Source organism: Pelophylax lessonae (assembly GCF_965119305.1).
Source record: "Pelophylax lessonae genome assembly, chromosome: 3".
NCBI classification, from domain to species: domain Eukaryota; kingdom Metazoa; phylum Chordata; class Amphibia; order Anura; family Ranidae; genus Pelophylax; species Pelophylax lessonae.
In genome coordinates this window covers 89,445,456-89,468,148 of record NC_138770.1, presented here as the reverse complement: position 1 = coordinate 89,468,148, position 22,693 = coordinate 89,445,456, and the positions used below count along the sequence as shown (strand labels likewise).

Sequence of the window (22,693 nt, the reverse complement as noted above, 5' to 3'; positions counted from 1 at the left end):
CCACCGGTGCGGTTCTTCCCTTCCAATATCCGACTATCCCCGGATCGCTTAGAAGCTTTGCGGGGGGGCAGTGACAGATTTGATGCAACAAGGAGTGGTGGTCCCCGTTCCTTGGACAGAACGTTTTCAGGGGTTCTATTCGAACCTATTCACAATACTCAGGAAAGAGGGCAAGGTGCGTCCAATTCTGGACTTGAGAGCGCTCAATTATTTTGTTCGGGTTCAAAAATTTAAGATGGAGTCCATTCGCACAGTGGTGGCCTCCCTGCATCAGGGGGATTTTTTGGCATCCATAGACATCAAGGATGCCTATCTTCACATTCCCATTTACGCAGGACATCAGCGTTTCCTTCGCTTTGCCGTGGGAGAGAACCATTATCAGTTTGCGGCGTTACCCTTTGGTCTCGCCTCTGCTCCCCGGGTCTTCACAAAGGTTCTGGCCCCAGTTTTGTCGCTGTTGCGACGGCGGGGCATATCGATTCTAGGCTACCTAGACGACCTTCTTCTCCGTGCGGAATCTCCGCAGGCTCTATTGCTAAACTTGGAGATCACTATGATCTCTTTGTAAGAGTTCGGGTGGCTGGTGAACCTGCAGAAGTCATCCCTGGTCCCCACCAGGAAACTGAACTATCTGGGCCTAACCTTGGACACGTCCTTGGCAAAAGAGTTTCTCCCGGCCAAGAAACTCCAGAAGATTCAGTCGACGACTCAGTTATTATTGACCGTCAACTGGCCTTCCCATGAGGGTTCTGGGACTGATGGTGGCCTCCTTCGAGGCAGTACCGTTTGCCCAGTCCCATACCCGGATTCTTCAAAAGGAGATTCTTCTCAAATGGAACCGGAATCCCGATTCCCTGGACAATCGGATCCGGCTGAGCGAACGGACCAGGGAATCTCTGGTTTGGTGGCTTCGGTCGCCGATGCTCAGTCAGGGGAAGTAATTTCTTCCAATCTATTGGACGATTGTCACCATGGATGCCAGTCTATCCGGGTGGGGTGGGGTTCTCAGCAGACGATCTGCTCAGGGGCTCTGGTCCCTGGAAGAATCCAGGTTACCGATAAATGTATTGGAACTGAGAGCGATCTGATTCACTGGACCGAGCAGCTCTGGGGCAGCCCGGTGCGGATCCAGTCGGACAATGCCACGGCCGTGGCTTACGTCAATCACCAGGGGGGCACCAAGAGTGTCCTGGCGGCCGTAGAAGTGGCCGGCATCCTTCGTTGGGCGGAACGATTTGTTCCAGCTCTCTCCGCGGTATTCATTCCGGGGGTGGAAAATTGGCAAGCAGATTTTCTCAACCTTTAGATTCTGGATCAAGGGGAATGGTCTCTTCATCCAGAGGTATTTCACCAATTGTGCCTTCGTTGGGGCACCCCGGATGTGAATCTGTTGGCATCTCGGTTCAACAGAAAGGTGTGGAGGTTTGTAGCCCGCTCCCGCGATCCTCTAGCGGACGCCGCAGATGCACTGGTCGCTCCGTGGGGGCAGTACCAGTTACTGTATTCCTTCCCTCCTCTCAAATTGCTGCCAAACCTTCTTCGCAGGATAGAGGTGGAGGGAATTCCAGTCATCCTTGTGGCTCCGGACTGGCCTCGTCGGGCTTGGTACGCCAACTTAGTCAGGATGGTCGCAGACGCTCCTTGGCAACTTCCCCTCAGGGAGGACCTGCTGTCGCAAGGGCCGATCTTCCATCCTGCTTTATGATCACTGGCTTTAACGGCCTGGCTGTTGAGACCCAGGTGCTAAAGGACAGGGGGTTGTCGGCTTCAGTTATTCCTACTCTAATTACAGCGAGGAAAGTGACTTCCAGAAAGGTCTATCATCGCACATGGAAGTCTTACATTGCGTGGTGTGAATCCCTTGGGTTTCCTCCACGTTATTACTCGGTGGCCCGGATATTGGCTTTTCTGCAACAGGGGGTTGAGCAGAAACTGGCCTTGAGCACTATCAAGGGTCAGGTTTCAGCGTTAGCAATCTTCTTTCAGAAGCCTCTGGCTACTCAGTCCTTGGTGCGGAATTTCATCCAGGGGGTGCGGCACCTGGCTCCGCCGGTGCGCGCGCCCTTGCCGCCCTGGGATCTTAATTTGGTGTTGTCGGTTCTTCAGAAACCTCCCTTTGAAAATATTAGGGAGATTCCCTTGCTTACCTTATCCCAGAAGGTGGCCTTTTTGGTGGCTATCACTTCTGCACGCAGGGTGTCAGAACTGGCCGCTTTGTCCTGTCGTTCCCCATATCTGGTGGTTCATAGGGATAAGGTGGTTCTTCGTCCGAATCCATCCTTCCTTCCTAAGGTGGTTTCAGAGTTTCATTTGAATGAAGATATTGTATTGCCTTCCCTGTGTCCTAAGCCCAGTCATCCTCGGGAGTTTGCGTTACACTCCTTGGATGTGGTACAGGCGATCAGGGTGTACTTGACTACTACTGACTCTTTTCGTGAGACTGATTCACTTTTTGTGATCACGGATGGCCCTAGAAAGGGGTTGCCTGCGTCTGCCGCGACTATCTCTAGATGGAACAGACAGACGGTGGTACAGGCTTATTCTATTAAGGGTCGGGTTCCTCCGTTCCCTGTTAAGGCGCACTCCACTCGGGCGCTTAGTGCTTCCTGGGCCTTCCGCCATCAGGCGTCAGTGCTTCAGGTTTGCAAGGCGGCTACCTGGTCGTCGGTTCATACCTTTACAAAATTTTATAAAGTTGATGTGTTGGCATCGGCGGATGCCTCTTTTGGCCGCAAGGTTCTGCAGGCCGCTGTTTGAGGAGACCGTTGGTCTACCTCGAGGGTTTTTTCTGTTGGGTTTTCAGTTGAGTCTCATCTCTTTGTCCGATGAGCCTTTAATACTTCTGGTTGGCTCTGGTTGGGCCTTCTGGATTGGATTTTGATTTCCGTTATCCCACCCCTCATTTGTGGCACTGCTTTGGGACGTCCCTACTGATATTAATCAAAGAGGACTGCGTCTGTCAATGAGCGACAGAGAAAATTGGATTTTTGACTTACCGTAAAATCCTTTTCTCTTAAGCTCATTGACAGACGCAGTACCCGCCCCTCTATTTTTGAGTTGGGTTGGGTTGAATTCTCTGACACTGCTTTGTTACATAACTGACATCCTGTAGCAGGGAGAGAGAGGATATACCCTCTGGGACTGCCCCTAAGGTGTGGCCAGAACATTTTTCCTGCCTAGTGTCCTACTCCTGTAGGGGGCAGTATAACCCTACTGATATTAATCAAAGAGGACTGCGTCTGTCAATGAGCTTAAGAGAAAAGGATTTCACGGTAAGTCAAAAATCCAATTGTTTTAACATTTTAGGCCAATTTGTTTTCTGCTACATATTTTTGGTAAAAAAAAAATCGCAAAAAGCGTATTTTGATTGATTTGCGCAAAAGTTATCACGTCTACTAACTACAGGAAAGATTTGTAATTTTAAGTGTTTTTTTTTTTTTTAACTAGTAATGGCGATGATCTGCTTTTTTTTTTGCGGGACTGCGACATTGCAGCGGACAAATCGGACTCCTAACTGACATTTTTGACATTTTTGGGGGTACCAGTGACATTACTACAGTAATCAGTGCTAAAAATATGCACTGTTACTGGAATAATGACACTGGCAGGGAAGGGGTTAGCCCTGTGGGTGATCAAGGGGTTAAATGTGAGCCTAGGGGAGTGATTCTAACTGTGGGGGGGGGGCAGGGCTTCTAAAATGACCATAGAGATATGTGATCCTATGTAGAAGGATCACATGGACGCTATAACCATTCCAGAGAGAAGAACGGTCGGCTGTGTTTACAACAGCTGCCCGTCCTTCTCTCTCAGCGGGTAGCGATTCTCTCTCAGCGGGTAGCGATCGCGGTTGTCAGGCAGCAATCGGAGCCACCTGACACACGCATCAGCTTCCCCTCTGACTATCGGGGGCGGGAGTGCGCCGCCAGCAGCGCGCACTCGCCCCCTAGCTGCCACCATGCAAGCAACGCATTCATGTTTTGCCTGTACGAGCCAACCTGCCACTGTATATATATATATATATATATATATATATATATATATATATATATATAAAATAGATAGATACGATAGATAGATAGATAGATAGATAGATAGATAGATAGATAGATAGATAGATAGATAGATAGATAGATAGATAGATAGATAGATAGATAGATAGATAGATAGATAGATCGATATAGTAAGTGGTCAGCAAGTGGTAACAGGATATTAAAACTTGGAACTCCAACAATAGGGGACTTATTGTACTGTGTAAGTGTTTTAAATCACAATTCTAGTGTCTGAATTTAACTACTATAGACATCATCTAAAAAAAATCAGAACAGTTCACTTATCTCATATCTATAGATTACATAAAAGGTTTCTTATGTTGTAATTGGCCTATAGCTATCATATGGTACCTGAGCCAATCACAGCACCATGTGCCATGTGATTAGCTGTAGCCAATTACAGATCACTAGTGTCATGAATGTAACCCATTCATTAACCACTTAAGCCCCGGAAGATTTTACCCCCATTCCGACCAGGGGGTATTTTACGACTCGGCACTGCGTGACTTTAACTGACAATTGTGCGGTCATGCAATGTGGTACCCAAACGAAATTTACGTCCTTTTTTTCCCACAAACAGAGCTTTCTTTTGGTGGTATTTGATCACCTCTGCGCTTTTTATTTTTTGCGATATTAATAAAAAAAGAGCGAAAATTTTGCAAAAAAATGACATTTTCAACTTTGTCTTTTAAAAAATATCCAATATACTCAATTTATGTATTTTTTTTTGGCCAAAATATATTTAGCTACATGTCTTTGACAAAAAAAAATTCAATGAGCGTATTTTTATTGGTTTGCGCAAAAGTTATAGCGTCTACAAACTATGGTGTAAATACAGAAATTTACGCAGCTTTAATTTTTGACTGCCTATCTTATTTCATGAAGTGCTAAAATGGCAGGGCAGTACAAAACCCCCCCAAACTACCACTTTTTGGAAAGTAGACATCCTAAGGAATGTTCTGAGAGGCATGTTGAGCTCATTGAATATTTCATTTTTTTGTCACAGGTGTTTGAAAAATGACTAAAAATTTTTTTTTTTTTTTTTTTTACACAAAGTTGTCATTGAAATGATATATTGCTCACACATGCCATGGGTATATGTGTAATTACACCCCAAAATATATTCTGCTGCTTCTCCTGAGTACAGGGATACCACATATGTGGGACTTTTTGGGAGCCTAGCTGTGTACGGGACCACAAAAACAAATCCCCACCATCAGAATTTCAAAGGGCGTACATTTTTCATTGCATTTTCTCACTACCTCTAACGGTTTAGGAGGCCCTGAAATGTCAAGATACCACAAACCCCCCCCAAATGACCCCATTTTGGAAAGTAGACACCCCAAGCTGTTTGCTAAGAGGCATGGTGAGTCCATGGAATATTTTATATTTTACCACAAGTTTTGGGAATATTACTATTTTTTTTTTTTACACAACGTTGTCACTAAAAGATAAAATTCTCACACATGACATGGGTATATGTGGAATTACACCCCAAAATACATTCTGCCACTTCTCCTGAGTATGGGGATGCCCCATGTGTGAGACTTTTTGGGAGCCTAGCTGTGTACAGGACCGCGAAAACCAATCAACACTCCCAGGTTTTCTAATGGCGTAAATTGTGCATGTCACCTCTGCACTACCTGTCACAGTTTCGGAGGCCCTAAAATTCCAAGATAGCACAAACCCCCCCCAAATGACCCCATTTTGGAAAGTAGACACCCCAAGCTATTTGCTGAGAGGCATGGTGAGTCCATGGAATATTTTATATTCTGCCACAAGTTCCGGGAAATACATATATATATATATTTTTTTTTTTTTTTTTCACAAAGTTGTCAGTAAATGAAATATTGCTCACACATGCCATGGGTATATGTGAAATGACACCCCAAAATACATTCTGCTGCTTCTCCTGAGTACAGGGATACCCCATGTGTGAGACTTTTTTGCAGTCTAGCCGAGTACAGGTCCCCGAAAACCAGTCCCCGCTTTCAGGCTTTCCAAGGGCGTAAATTGTTGATTTCACTCCTGACTACCTATCACAGTTTCAGAGGCCCTAAAATTCCAAGATAGCACAAAACCCCCCCAAATGACCCCATTTTGGAAAGTAGACACCCCAAGCTATTTGCTGAGAGGCATGGTGAGTCCATGGAATATTTTATATTTTGCCACAAGTTCCGGGTAATATATATATATATATATTTTTTTTTTTTTTTCACAAAGTTGTCAGTAAATGAAATATTGCTCACACATGCCATGGGTATATGTGAAATGACACCCCAAAATACATTCTGCTGCTTCTCCTGAGTACAGGGATACCCCATGTGTGAGACTTTTTTGCAGTCTAGCCGAGTACAGGTCCCCGAAAACCAGTCCCCACTTTCAGGCTTTCCAAGGGCGTAAATTGTTGATTTCACTCCTGACTACCTATCACAGTTTCGGAGGCCCTAAAATTCCAAGATAGCACAAAACCCCCCCAAATGACCCCATTTTGGAAAGTAGACACCCCAAGCTATTTGCTGAGAGGCATGGTGAGTCCATGGAATATTTTATATTTTGCCACAAGTTCCGGGAAATATATATATATATATATATTTTTTTTTTTTTTACACAAAGTTGTCAGTAAATGATATATTGCTCACACATGCCATGGGTATATGTGAACTGACACCCCAAAATACATTCTGCTGCTTCTCCTGAGTATAGGGATACCCCATGTGTGAGACTTTTTTGCAGTCTAGCCGAGTACAGGACCCCGAAAACCAATCATCGCCTTCAGGCTTTCCAAGGGCGTAAATTGTTGATTTCACTCCTGACTACCTATCACAGTTTTGGAGGCCATGAAATGCCAAGACAGCACAACCCCCCCCAAATGACCCCTTTTCGGAAAGTAGACACCCTGAGCTATTTGCAGAGAGGCATGTTGAGTGTTTTGCAGATCTCACTTTTTGTCACAAAGTTTTGGAAATTGAAAAAAGAGGAAAAAAAATGCATTTTCCTGTTTTTTCTTCATTTTCCAAAAAAAATTAGAGCTGCAAAATACTCACCATGCCTCTCAGCAAATAGATTGGAGTGTCTACTTTGCAAAATGGGGTCATTTGGGGGGGGTTTGTGCAATCTTGGCTTTTTATGGACTTCAAAACTGTGATAGGTAGTAAGGAGTGAGATCAACAATTTACGCCCTTAGAAAGCCTAAAGGTGCGCATTGGTTTTCCGGGTCCTGTACGCGGCTAGACTGGCAAAAAGTCTCACACATGGGGTATCATTGTACTCAGGAGAAGCAGCAGAATGTATTTTGGGGTGTCATTTCACATATACCCATGGCCTGTGTGAGCAATATATCATTTACTGACAACTTTGTGTAAAAAAATAAAAAAAAATAAAAAAATTTTTTTCCTCGAAACTTGTGGCAAAATATAAACTATTCCATGGACTCACCATACTTCTCAGCCAGTAGCTTGGAGTGTCTACTTTGCAAAATGGGGTCATTTGGGGGGGTTTTGTGCCATCTTGAAATTTCAGGGCCTCTGAAACTGTGACAGGTAGTCAGGGGTAAAATCAGCAATTTACGCCATTAGAAAACCTGAAGATGTGGATTGGTTTTCGGGGGCGCGTACACAGCTAGGCTCCCAAAAAGTCTCACACATGTGGTATCCCTGTACTCAGGAGAAGCAAAAGAATGTATTTTGGGGGGTCATTTCACATATTCCCATGGCATGCATGAGCAATATATCATTTAGTGACAACTTTCTGTAAAAAAACAACAAAAAAAAAAAAAAACAATAATTTTCCCGAAACTTGTGGCAAAATATAAAATACTCCATGGACTCACCATGCCTCTCAGAAAAAAGCTTTGGGTGTCTACTTTTCAAAAAGGGGTCATTAGGGGGGTGTTTGAACAGTTCCGGCATTTTATACTCAATCTTATCCACACATCACCCACTCTTCTAACCACTTGAAAACCAAGCCTTTTCTGTGCCTTTTTGTTTACATGAAAAAATATTTTTTTTTTACTAGAAAATTACTTTGAACCCCCAAACATTATATATTTTTTTAAAGCAGAGGCCCTATAGAATAAAATGGTGGATGTTGCAAATTTTTTTGTCACACGGTATTTGCGCACAGATTTTCCAAACGCAATTTTTGCGAAAAAAATACATTTTTTTTAAATTTATTGCACAAATACACTATATAATTCCAATTTTTTTGGTAAAATTTAAAAGATGATCTTATGCCGAGTTCATAGACACCTAACATGACATGCTTTAAAAATTGCGCATGCCTGCGCAGCGACAAAAACGTATGTACATTTTTGAAAACCTTTAAAAGTCTCTACAGGTTACCACTTTAGACTTACAGAGGAGGTCTACTGCAAGAATTACTGCACTCGATCTGGCGATCGCGGCGATACCTCACATGCATGCTGCAATTGTGGTTTACATATGACACTAGACCACCGCTTGCGTGCGCCATTGCGCGCAAGCACCGGGGGTAGGGGGGGGGGCTCAATTTTTTTTTTTTTTTTTCTTTTTTCTTTTGCTTTTTTATGTTATTTTGACACCTTTCCTTTAATTTTTTTTTTTTTTTAAATCATTTTTATTGTTATCATAGTGAATTTAAATATCCCCTATGATAGCAATCTGTAGTGACAGGTACTCTTTTTTAAAAAAATTGGGGTCTTTTAGACTCTAGATCTCTCCTCTGACCTTAACGCATCTGACCACACCAAAATTGGTGTGATAAAATACTTTCCCAATTTCCCAATGGCCCTGTTTATTTCTGGCGAAACAGAAGTCATAAAATGCTCGTAGCCTCCGGCATCTTAGGCCATAGAGATGATTGGAGCCATTCTCATCTCCAATTAGCTCTATGGTTAGATAATTGAACCACCGGCTGCACTCTCGGGTTAACCGGTGGGACAGGAGAGCCCGAGAAAAACCATGGAAGGCTGCGGAAGGCAGCGGTGGGGGGGGGGAGGCCCCTCCCACTGCATGTAAAAGCAGTCTAGCGGCCAATTACCTGCTAGAATTGCTTTTACATGTAAGCCGACCGCTGGCTGTAAAAAACGATACCAAGATGATGCCTAAATCTGCAGGCATCATCCTGGTATAACCACTCAAAGTCCAGCAACGTACCAGTACATTGCTGGTCCTTGTTTGGCATATAGGTTTTTTTTTTTTTCATGCAGCCTGTGGGCTGAACGGAAAAAAAGAGAACCTATCAGAAATCAGCACAGGAATAATGCGTAGTATTACTCATCATTAACCGCCCAAACAACCACCCACTGAATTTAATGATGGGTATACACGACACTATCCACGTATACCAAAATAGGATTTTAACTGCAGTGCTGAAATCAGAAAATCACCACAGCTGCTATCAGCAAAGGTATCCATATATGCTGAGCGCAAACGCTGTTTGTGTCAGAATATATAAAATCAATGCGTGGTAGCCGACGAGGGACCTGCAAGAGAAACAGGTCACAAAAGAATGAAAAAACAAACAAAGGACATTGAAAAAAAGTATAGTAGGAAGGAGTAGAAGGACATATAAAATGACTGACAAAAACAGTTTTTGGATCTTCATCATTAACCGCCCAAACAACCACCCACTGAATTTAATGATGGGTATACACGGCGCTATCCACGTATACCAAAATAGGATTTTAACTGCAGTGCTGAAATCAGAAAATCACCACAGCTGCTATCAGCAAAGGTATCCATATATGCTGAGCGCAAACGCTGTTTGTGTCAGAATATATAAAATCAATGCGTGGTAGCTGACGAGGGACCTGCAAGAGAAACAGGTCACAAAAGAATGAAAAAACAAACAAAGGACATTGAAAAAAAGTATAGTAGGAAGGAGTAGAAGGACATATAAAATTACTGACACCACAACAGTTTTTGGATCCTTTTATTTTTCTTTCTAACTGTTCCTTTACTTCTTGATTTGGGAGGGACTGCGATCATCTGCGATCTTCTCTTCCAGCTTGGGTCTCTCAAAATGTCGATGGACATCCAACATCCTTCGAGACCCTGTGTTTATGTGCCCTACACTGTGTCGTGCTGTACCCTACGCTAATAATCCACTAGTGTATGGTAGCGCTCGAAACATTCCCCGATGCAGAGACCAGGTTGGTCAGGACATTTGGGACAATAATAACGGGTGTCACGCCTAAATCCGCGCTTGCTACAGACACGACATCTTCTTTGGGGCCATCTTTGGGTAGGGGTACTCGGGAGGACATGTGAAAAATGCCTCTCATGCAGCCGGCTCACTGCATCTGGAAGGGGAAGTTGGGCAGGCATGCCTCCTGGGTACAGGTAGGCAAGGATGATCTCTTCCTGGAATTCCCGGAAAGATCCAGTTCGTCCTGACGCCCTGTATAGGACAAAGGCGTTCAGCATAGCCAATTGGTATAGGTAAACAGACACTTTTTTGTACCAGCGTCTGGCTTTACGGGCAACTAAATACGGCGCCAAAAGCTGGTCGTTAAGGTCCACCCCTCCCATGTTAAGGTTATATTCGTGGACACAGAGGGGTTTCTCCATAACGCCAGTTGCCGTAGGAATTTGGATCGTCGTGTCTGGGTGAAGGGAGGACAGAACATAAACATCCCGTGTATCCTTCCACTTCACCGCAAGTAATTTGTCCGTTTTCAAGCAGGCTCTCGCCCCCCGACTAAGACGGGAATCTACAAGCCGTTGGGGGAAGCCCCGGCGATTAGGTCGCACGGTGCCACATGCGCCAATTTGTAAATCGAGAAGGTGACTAAATAGTGGCACGCTTGTATAAAAGTTGTCCACGTACAAATGGTACCCCTTTCCGGATAAGGGTGACACCAAGTCCCAAACGATCTTACCGCTGCTCCCTATGTAGTCTGGGCAGTTGGGGGGCTCCACACAGCTATCTTTTCCCTCATAGACCCGGAAACTAACTGTATAGCCTGTGGCCCTGTCACACAATTTATACAGCTTGACCCCGTACTTGGCACGCTTGCTGGGGAGGTACTGTTTCATAGCAAGGCGGCCAGTAAATTTAATCAGGGACTCGTCAACGCAGACAACTTGTTCGGGGGTAAACAAGGCTGCAAACCGCTGATTGAAGTGGTCTATGAGGGGCCGAATTTTGTGGAGCCGATCGTATGCAGGGTCTCCCCGAGGACGACAGAGTTCATTGTCGCTGAAATGCATAAATCGCAGAATTTGCTCGTATCTCGTCCTGGACATAGAGGCAGAGTACATGCGCATATGGTGAACTGGGCTAGTGGACCAATATAGCCGCAATTCACTCTGTTTAGTTATGCCCATGTGAAGGGAAAGGCCCAGAAAGATCTTAAATTCGGAAACCGTTATAGGTTTCCAGCCGAATTGTCTGGCAAGGTGTGAATTTGGGTTGGCGGCGATGAACTGTTGTGCATATAAATTTGATTGATCCACAATAGATCTGTAAAGATCTTCCGTGAAGAACAGCTCAAAAAAGTTCAGGGGCGTAAAACCAGCTGTCTCCACGTGGATTCCAGGTTGGGCGGTGAATGGGGGAAGTACTGGCGCTGTAGTATCAGTGGGTTGCCAATTAGGAAATGCCAGCGCATCAGGGAGGGCACTATGGGCTCTACGGGCCTGTCTTCGAATACGCGGTGGCCGCGGGCCACTACTTGTGCTAGCCACCGCACCAGCTTCAACTGCACTTAGGGGACTCGCCACGTCACCAGGTCTTACTGCAGTGCTGGTTGTACTAGGTCCAGGTTGTACTAGGCCGCTGGCGCTTGCCAGGTCGCCAGAAGGATGAGCGGCACTAGTACCCACACTCTGCTCCATACGAGCACCCTGCGATTCCTGCATCACAACAACTTCAGAATGGGGTCGGGTACGCCTGGGTCTAACAGGGACCCATCTGTCGTCGGAGCTATCTGTCAGGGAGCCGCTGCCGTCATCAGGTTCATATACTGACACTAATTCGGTCATTGTAGCTTCCCCTTCGCTATCAGATGACTCGGTCAGCATATAACTGAGAAGCTCTTCATCCCTGTACGAACGTTTGGTCATTTTGGTAACTAAATTTACTCGTACAGTGATGCGACTCACAGGTAATAAAAGCACCTGGTTGTCGAAGATTATTTCAAGCGCTACAAAAAAAACTGCTAATGCTAGCAGGGATCAGGCCTGACTCTGCTAACACAGCGGTTTTGTGTCTTGTGTTTTTTTGCAAGTGACAGTAATCTATTGATTACTACACTTGCCTGGGTGAAAGGGTTAAACGCAGGTGCTGGCCGGAATCAGTACTGATCGTGCAAACACCGCGTTTTGGGAACCCTAAACTATGGGGGCGCTAGTATAGTTCTGATCAGATATTGATCTGTTCAAACACTATACTAGAAATGGAAGTGTAGGTGCGTGCGTGCGTGCGTGTGTGGCAATCAAGGGGTTACTTCTAAACTATGCGCTGGGGATCTGGGGGGGGTGGCGGGGACCCTAAACCTCCTTTGGGAAAGAAACTAGCTAGCTAGCGCAACCTCAAGTCACAATGACACCAATACAAAATACAGTAAAAACAGTATATTATGTGTGTATTAGTGCTAATGTGACAGAGGGTGTAGGGGTTAACGGGATGTGATCAGGGGGGGATCAGGGGTTTAAATCTTTATTGGAAGGGACTGGCGGGTATCCTAAGGATAAAAGGAACGGTGGCAAGCGCTAAACCTGGTCACAAGTCACACTTATACGGGTATATAGAAAATGCTATATACTGTATACAGTGTGCGTTGTGGCAGGGGGTGTAGGGGTGATCAGGAGGGGATCAGGGGATTAAATCTTTATTGGGCGGGTGGCGGGGACCCTAAACCTCCTTGGGACACAAACTTAGTCGCCTGCGCTAATTCTGATCACAATCACACTAATACAAAAATACAAAAACACAGTATATTACGTTTGTATTAGTGCTGATGTGACAGAGGGTGTAGGGGTTAACTAGCGGTGATCAGGGGGGGATCAGGTGGGATCAGGGGCTTAAATCTTTATTAGGGGGGGGTGGCGGGTAATTCAAGTGGAAAAAGGGGGGTCGCAAGCGCTAGACCTGACCACAAATCACACTTATACGGGTATATAGCAAAATGCTATATACTGTATACGGTGTGTGTTATGGCAGGGGGTGTAGGGGTGATCAGGGGGGGGTCAGGGGCTTAAATCTTTATTGGGCGGGTGGCGGGGACCCTAAACCTTCTTGGGACAGAAACTTAGTCGCCTGCGCTAATTCTGATCACAATGACACTAATACAAAAATACAATAACACCGTATATTGCGTTTGTATTAGTGCTGATGTGACAGAGGGTGTAGGGGTTAACGGCGGTGATCAGGGGGGGGTCAGGGGAGATCAGTGGGTTAAATCTTTATTAGGGGGGGGTGGGGGGTAATTTGAGTGGAAAAGGGGGGGTCGCAAGGGCTACACCTGTTCACAAATCACACTTATACAGGTATATAGGTATATGCTATATGCTGTATATAGTGTGTGTTGTGTCAGGTGCTGTAGGGGTTAATTGGGGGGGCGATCGGGGGTGAAATGTGCCTATCTAACTGTGTGTGGGTGTGCTTGGTGCAGTACTCACAGTAAGATGTGCTCTCCTCTCACGCTGGATCCAAAAAGACCGTTGTGGGGGGAGGGCACATCTCCTCTAAGCCTGTGTTTACATTTCACAGGCTTAGAGGATGATCTGATTGGGCAGGACCGATCAACAGGTCCAGACCAAAAATGATTGGCCTGGACCTGATGACTGATCGGTTCTGAACCCAATCGAGTCATCATCGGCGGCGGGGACGCGCGGGAGCGCGCACAGGGCCGGCAAATTGTGCTGACGTAGGCCTACGTCAGTTTGCCTGGCCGGGGCTGAGTGCCGACGTAGATCGTCGTGCGCCGGTCGTAAAGTGGTTAAAGGGGACAACTTTGCTGTTAGCAAACAAAGTGTAAGAATAATTTTCATATATATATGAAAATAATTTTCATATATATATATATATACCAGAAAAAAATGTTGGCCTAAATGTAGGATGTAATTTGATTTTATCGGATATGTTTTACAACAGAAATGAGAAAATATTGTTAAAAATATGTTTTTTTTTTTGTTTATATCTCAAAAAATAAAAAACCCAGGGGTGATCAAATGCCACCAAAAGAAACTCTGTGTGTGGAAAAAAATGATAAAAATGTAATTTGGGTACAGTGTTGTATGACCGTGCAATGGCCAGTTAAAGTAGTGCAGTGCTGAAAAGCAAAAAAAATCCCAGGTCATGAGGAGGATAAAAACCATCTGGAGCTGAGCTGGTATAGGAAGTTACTTCCTCAGTCACAGCTATTGACTCTTTTCAAATCATGGACAAAGTCCCAGCATGCTGGCAAGGCGAACATTACAATAAAATGGAACTAACCCTCCTCTACAGTTCATCCTTATTATTTTCACTTTATAACTAGGGATGATCGAATGGTTCGGGTCCACCATCGGTTCGGCCCGAACATTGGGTGTTCGTGGTTCGGCCGAATTTAGAACTTTTTGCCCAAAAAGTTCGGAATTCGGCAACAGAACCGCCCAAAATGCAATGCTTCAGGAAATGGGCTTTAAAAGCCCGTGATTGGACCAGAACCATTAGCAAAAGCCAATTGAGGGGGCAGGAGAATGCTAGGAATGTGATTGGAGTGACTAGGGGGTCCCTAGACCAATCATTAGTGAATACGCCCCCCAGTATATAAGATCGCCCCCGCCATATTCCTAGCATTGTTATACTGGACATGGAAGAGAGTGGAAGCAGTTCTGTGAATTTTACTTTAAAAGTGTCATTTAGCATTTATTAGTGTGAGGAAAGGGATATCTAGTGTAGTTAGAGTGCTCCTTTACACTTTAGTTAGCTTCAAAAATTCAGTTTCTGTAGGGAAAGTGTTAAGTGTCAGGGGACCGTAGTGTAGTGTAGGGTTAACTGGCAGTGACTGCTATGGCAGGGTGACCAAACCCTTCCATATCAGGGTGACCGCTATAGAGAAAAGATTGTTTCTCTAAATATCTTCATCACACCCATATGGCTTCTCACCAGCCAAGCATTTTTTATGCTGCAGGGGCTGCCACTGCCAGTGCTTTTTTGAGGACATGTTTGATGTCAGACATGATATCTGAACATGTGTATAGGGGGTATATATAGACATATATGTCTGAATATATACCCCTAGACATATATAGGTGTGATAGTAGCAGAAATAAATGCTTGCGCTAATGAAATCATTTACAGTAATATATTTCTGCTACTATCACACCTATATATGGCTAGGTGTCTATATACATATAATTATGTGTGTATATATACCACTATACACATGTTCAGATGTTTTGCCTGCCTCAAAAGAACCCCAAAAAATGCCAAAAAAACGCTGACGTCCAAAAAAAAAATGCCCAGGTGTGTTTTTGCTGGCATTTTTTGGGGGGTTTTGGAGGCAGGCAAAACATCAGAACTTGTGCACAGTACCACTATACACAAGTTCAGATGTTTTGCCTGCCTCAAAAGAACCCAAAAAAATGCCAAAAAAAATGCCCAGGTGTGGTTTTGCTGGCATTTTTTGGAGGCAGGCAAAACATCAGAACTTGTGCACAGTACCACTATACACAAGTTCAGATGTTTTTCCTGACTGCAAAGATCCCAAAAAAATGCCTGCTATTAAACCGGCAAGGTGTTACAGCAGCGAAGCCAACCCCCTGTCAGAAAGTTTTCTAATACAAACGATCTTTTTTTTTTATGGTTCTGGACATGCTACAGAGCTGAAACTTCACATGCACACCTTTTAGACCCCCCAGATCTGAAATCCAAAGTAAAAATCAAAAAATCTCTTTTTTTTTTTAAATGTTTTAAATAATTGGCTTTTTTTATCAAAAATGACAATTTTTAAGATTTTTTTTTGTGTGATTTTGTGTCTGGGGGGTCTAAAAGGTGTACCTGTGAAGTTTCAGCTCTGTAGCATGTCCAGAACCAGAAAAAAAGATCATATAGGTGTTAAAGTTAAAGGAGGGTCCCGACCCACATCCCTGTTCTACTGAAAAATTATCTTTTTTTTTCATGGTTCTGGACATGCTACAGAGCCAAAACTTCACATGCACACCTTTTAGACCCCCCAGATACTAAATCCAAAAATCAAAAAATCTCTCTTTTTTTTTTTTTAATTTTTTCAATAATTGGCTTTTTTATCAAAAATGACAATTTTTAAGAACTTTTTTTTGTGTGATTAATGGGGCATGACCCAGAACCCTAGGCACTTTTTAGGGGCATTTATTGGGTTTTAGGGCTTCAAAATGGTGTTTTTTGATTACCGAAGTTCGGGTCCCATTGATTTCAATGGGGTTCTGAAATCCGGGCCGAACTTTTGGAAAATTCGGGTGTTCTGGTCGAACCGAACTTTTCAAAAATTCGATCATCCTTATTTATAACTCCTGCAATGTAGAAAATCAAAAAAGCACAAAGTAGCTGCAGCCCTGTGGTACCTTCAGAGCATCAAACCTAAGACCAAAAATTTACTTTTTAGGAATACTGTTTTTTTTTTTTTTTCCTTTTTTTAATACAATTATTTACTGAATAATGCAAGTCTCCCCTATTATGTTACTTGCTTTTTCAGGTCCCCCTAGAAGAAGAGGAACATGACAATCACTATCAAGGAGAACATGGGAAGATCAAAATGGAGGCATAGAAAGGACAAATCGGCTTGTACCTCTCTCTGATCAAACTATTCCTTTGAATTACAAAAAAGTTTAATTGTGTCTACTTTACTCTCTATCCATTACAATAAAGAAAGACATGGCTATTTAAAAGGCCACCAAATCTATTTAGAATCTAAGACAAAGTTAAAGGCAATATCCAGTTTACATTGAAATCTCTTATCTAATTCTGACTCTTAGTTCCCCTTCTTGTAGATATTAAAATTTGTAGTGTTTCAACCTCCGCAAATTGGGGTTGGAAAATTGGGACTTTCGATGTGTCACAGCACAAAAATATTTTAAAAAAATAGAACTTTATTTACATTAAAATTTGAATAAAATCCACAACAATGGGTCACCCATTCCATTGCCTGACTTCTATTGTCTAGCTTCTGTAATACAATAGAAACTGGCAACCCATTATTGTAGATTCTATTCAAATTTTAAAGTAAAAATAAAGTTTTATATATTTGTTTTGTGGCACACTAAAAGTCATTATTTTTAACCACCATTTTTGGAGGGTGGAACATCATAAAGTTTATTTTCTCTATTTTTGAGATAGTGCTCTGTATGATATCTATAGGATGGTTCCACCTAGGAGATAGGAGACCCAGATTTTATTGTTCCTAATGTGGCTAAGCAATTTAAGTCTATGCCCTATAATACATTAATAATAAAGAATTATGCCTGACAAGGAAGCTGTAATCCTTGATGTCACCAGCAGGAGCTGCTGCAGAAAATATTTGAAATTGCACCTTCTGGTCTTGGTAAAGCAGAGAGATGATTCTCTTCAAGAGAAAATTGGATTTTCCTTAGAAAGTAAAATAAAAGGTATAAAAAAGTCTAAAGTCTAAGACAGAAAGAAGGGCTACCCGTCCAAATGAAAGGCTGCTTAGTCAGCTTCTATTCAATGCCTTCTGCCTTCTAAGTTGGGCATAGAAGATATTAGGCTGCACATAGTCAAACACCAAATGTTTCAAATTCTCAAATATTTAGAGCCGGTTCACACTGAGGCGATCCGACTTCGGGGGCGACCTGTGAAGTCGCGTGCACCGCGACTTCGGCGCGACTTACAGGGACTTCACATAATGGAAGTCTATGCAAGTCACTCCCAGGTCGCCCCCCAAAGTAGTACAGGACCCTTTTTCTAAGTCGGAGCGGCTTGTGTCGCTCCTATTAGAATGGGTCATGTACTACTCAATGGACCGCGACCGACCGCAACTTGTCAGGCTGACAAGTCACGCTAGTCTGAATGGGCTCTTAGTATATTAAGTTTCAAATATTTCAATACAAAGGAAAACAAATGTTTTCAATTAACTGATTTACTTTTTTTATGTAAAAAGTTCATGCATCGCAGTGTCAACTGTGAGACAGAAACGGTGTTTGATTTGCAGTTTGTCAAAGTTCATTGCTAACAAGTTAAGATTTAACTTTTTTGGAAAAATGTAATAGACATGGCAGTTTATACATTGCAATATCAACTGTGAAACATTGTAATCTGTGGATGATTTAACAGGGCAGAACAATTAAATTAGAGTTTGCGATGTTATTTTTTTACAGTTAGTGAGCTAAAGTTGCTCAATTTTCTTATTCCACATTAACAGGACACAAGTTGGGCAAGAAATGTCTACTTCTGAGGCTTAATGCCAGCATGCTCACTAGCTGGGTGGTATACAAGGGAGGGGGGATGAAGAAGAGTGAAGCGTTGGGTCATTAATTTTAATGTATCAATCTATGCCTTTTATCATTTGTACTAAACCATTTATAATTTTTAAAAACTATGCCTTTTTACTCCTTGCACCAAACTATGCCCTATACCCCTTATTCCCCTGCACCAAACTATGCCCTATGCCCCTTATTCCTCTGCACCAAACTATGTATTTTTCCATATGCATCAACCAATGTCTTTACCCATGTCTAAACTATGTCTTTTTACCTCATGCATCAAAGTATGTATTTTACCCCATGCACCAATCTATGCCTTTACTCCCCGTCCAAATGATGTATTTTACCCCATGCAGTAACCTATGCATTTATCCCATGTACCAAGCAATGTCTTCTACCCCATGCACCAATCTGTGCCTTTACCCCATGTTCAAATTATGTATTTTATCCCATGCACCAACTTATGCCTTTACCCCATGTTCAAATTATGTCTTTTACCCCATGCACCAACCTATGCCATTACCCCATGTTCAAATTATGTCTTTTACCCCATGCACCAACCTATGTCATTACCCCATGTATGTCTATTATCCTATGCACCAAGCTATGTCATTACCCCATGTTCAAATTATGTATTTTACCCCATGCACAAACCTATGTCATTACCCCATGTTCAAATTATGTCTATTACCCTATGCACCAAGCTATGTCATTACCCCATGTTCAAATTATGTCTATTACCCTATGCACCAACCTATGCCATTGCCCCATGTATGTCTATTATCCTATACACCAACCTATGTCATTACCCCATGTTCAAATTATGTTGATTACCCTATGCACCAACCTGTGTTATTACCCCATGTTCAAATTATGTCTATTACCCTATGCACCAACCTATGTCATTACTCCATGTTCAAATTATGTCTTTTACCCCATGCATCAATCTATGCCTTTACTCCATGTTCAACATATTTCTTTTACCCCATGCACCAACCTATGCCTTTACCCCGTGTTCAAATGATGTCTTTTACCCTATGCACCAATATATGCCTTTAAACCATGCAGTAACCTATTCCCTTACCCCACACACCAATGACATTTACCCCATGCACCAACCTATACCTTTAACCCATGTCCAAACTATGTTTTTTACTCTATGCATAAAACAATGTCCTTTAACCCATGCACCAACCTTTGCCTTTACCCCATGCCCAAACTCTGTCTTTTACTACATGCACCAACCTATGCCTTTACCCCTTACGCCAACCCATGCCTTTACCCCATGTACCAACTTAGGCCTTTACCTCTTCTATCAAACTATGCCTTTTGCACTAAATGTCTTTGAAACAGTGTATGGCAATAGATGCTTACCCTGCTATACTAAACCTTTGCTGATATGCTATAGCTGTCTTAATTATTAGGCAGCTGAGGACCAAACTCTTTTTGAAAGCCAATTGGGGCTGGTGCTTGGGTCCACATATTTGCAGAGGCTTACCCCTTTGCCATCTTTTCCTTTACTGATTTTTGCCTGTTTCATGCAAGCTGAATTGTTTTTCAGGTTTATAGGCCCTTTAATGAAAGGTGAATCTAAGCAGAATTTTGCTCACAAAAACACAATATTTTTCTTTATATGATATCTTTAAAAATCAAAGCTATATTATATCAGGGATGTTTATTTTTAACTTTTGTCAGTGTTATTATGTTTTAGAAGAAGTTATCAAGATTTTTTAAATGAGATGGCATATTTTTATATATATATGGGTATGCTGTTACATTTTTACTGCCCTTGTATTATGCTTTTTATATTAATAAAAGCTCAAAATATACATTTTTATTTTGTATTCCATCTTCTTTACTTCAAACTGATTTAATTTTCTAGTTAAAAAAAGGAAATAAATACATAGAAAGACTGGGCTGATGTAAGACAAAAAAAAAAACATGTAAAAACATTTCTAGCTGACCTTTGCAACCAGATGTGGATGTGGTGTATTGCAGCCAGGCTTGATTAATGATGCATTATCGCAGAGTATGTGACAGGAAGTCAGGTAAATCTGTGGGTGCTGTCACAGACGGGAGATACATTTCTGCCTTGTTTAGACAATTCACCAATTACTATAGGGTGATGCGGTGCTGCAGAGTACCCATGATGGAAGCACAATGGATTGGGATAGTTGGGCCAAAAAATTGATAGCCATGCTAGACAAGGCCCTGGCATGTGAAAAGGGTGTGGAAACAACAACTACTATGCCAGAAGGAGGGATCGCAGAGCAGCCGGTGGCTGAGGGAGTGTTGGTGTCTGCGATAGTTGTAACCCTTCCAGTCAGAAGGACCGATTAAGGGCGCATGCATGGCAGATGTGGTATCCACCACCCAACCTCTTAATGTCAAGTGTCAGGGTGACCATGTGACTGGTGTTGACTTGCAGAGGCTCATTGTTGTTGAGTTGGAGGGGATGAGTGTGAGACATACATCTGACAGTGTTCCAGGGGAGCACCAGGTGGTTATGATGGCTACCTCCGGTGAGGGGGAGGCCCCTTTAAATGTCTCAACCTCTCAGGCTGCAGTGGATGAGCCCCTCCACGTCTATGGTGAGGGAAAGTTCCCTAAAAAGGTGTTGCATATCGATGCAGAGTGCATTGAAATGACAAGTGTATTACTGGAACTGCTTGAACTAATAAAAGCACATTCCTTGTGTACCTGGGTGCCAGTCGGGTATGTTGGTATCGCAGAGTACCAATAGGTTGAGTCAGGTAGTACAAGATGTGCTGGGTAACCTAAATCACCATTGGAACTGGTTGGTACAGTGCGTTTTATTAGTGTGGCAGGTAATCTCTCAGTTCCCTATGAGGGTGCTTCCAGATACGGTTTGGTATTGAAGGCTCTCTGGAGAGCTGATGGAGACATCGAAGGTCTCTCTGCCTTATGATGCGGTGACAGAAAACGCTTCTGCTAGTGCGGTCCGAGGTGTGGCTGAGCAGGTGTTAGTAAATGGTGCGGATACTGTCTCACCCACTAGACCTCATGAGAAGGAAGGGCCTGATATGGACGCGGCAGGAGCAGAGATTTTGTCTGTCACCTGTAAAGAAGTACAAATTGAGGTACCCGGAGACACTCTAAAAAACAATACTGATGGCAACAGAAACTGTGACATTGGAAAATGTGATCAATTAATGATTGGTACTACTAACAATAGTATTGGTGACCATGATGTTGAAATGTGTAAACCAGTGTGGGATATGGCATTATCTAATGATGTGGTACCAAGTTTATTAGGGAAAGACGGGTTAGGAATGTCAGAGGTTCCTTTGCATAATAGTCAGATGAAAAGCATTTCTGCTGCTGCGGTCTGGGGTTGTCCTGGTCAGTTAGCGGTATCCATGAAGGGCTCATGTATTGCACCACTGGACAAACCCCCTGAGATGGAAGGGCTGAACGTGGACCAGCATACAGCAGAAATCCTGTCTCTAGTTCAGGTAGAAATGGATAAAGGAAAACTGGGTATCCAGAAGTGTAGGACTCCGATGCGATTCAGGATAGGGCGTTCCTGGAAACGCACCCGAAAAAAAGAATGGGCCCACACAGCTGATAGCTGGCACAGATGTCCCCCGATCAGGAATTCGGGCTGGTGTGTTCCGCCCCCTACTGGGTCGAAACAAGGGGGGGGGATATGTGACAGGAAGTCAGGTAAATTTGTGGGTGTTGTCACAGACGGGAGATACATTTCTGCCTTGTTTAGACAATTCACTGTTTACAACGGCAGACCACTGTTCTGTCTCAATGGGGAGCGACGGTGCCCAGCGGCTGTACCCACAAATTGGCCTCCCCTGTGGCGCTAGTCCCACAAATCAATGTACAGGTACGTTGTTTCGCGGACAGTTCCCACAAGCCACAGTACATGTATGGCGGCTGGTCGGCAAGTGGTTAAGGGCAACCAAATTGCTGCTTGGCTGCTAAATATATGCTTGCTTTTTTTTCCTCTGGGAGCCCAGTACTAAAATACTCCCATACTGTAAAATAAACACATTTTTGTACACTAAACAAATTCACTGATAAGTGACAAATCAAGAGTGTGGCTTATTCTTAACATCATTGAGAAATCAGAAATACACATATGGGGAAATCTGGCAATTTGAATTCCATTTACTGTATATACAGGTGCATCTCAAAAAATTTGAATATCATCGTAAAGTTATTTTATTTCAGTAATTCAATTTAAAAAGTGAAATTCACACAGAGTGAAACATTTCAAGCATT

At 43.1% G+C, this 22,693-nt stretch overlaps 1 protein-coding gene and 1 long non-coding RNA gene across 2 annotated transcripts in view; one reads left to right on the top strand and one right to left on the bottom strand.

The window, feature by feature from the left end:
- Positions 1-16,788, top strand: part of RHAG (Rh associated glycoprotein) — an 88,581-nt gene extending 71,793 nt beyond the window's left edge. The window contains exon 10 of the mRNA XM_082248809.1: positions 16,693-16,788. Coding sequence (XP_082104935.1) covers positions 16,693-16,764 — 72 coding nt within the window. The 3' untranslated portion in view covers positions 16,765-16,788. The remainder of the gene's footprint in view (positions 1-16,692) is intronic.
- A 1,252-nt stretch (positions 16,789-18,040) lies between these two features.
- LOC309551033 lies at positions 18,041-19,739 on the bottom strand. Its single transcript, XR_014225048.1, has 3 exons — positions 19,530-19,739; positions 18,590-19,020; positions 18,041-18,555 (listed from the first exon to the last, which is right to left on the bottom strand). It is a non-coding gene; the product is annotated as an uncharacterized lncRNA (long non-coding RNA).
- Positions 19,740-22,693: the final 2,954 nt, after the last annotated feature.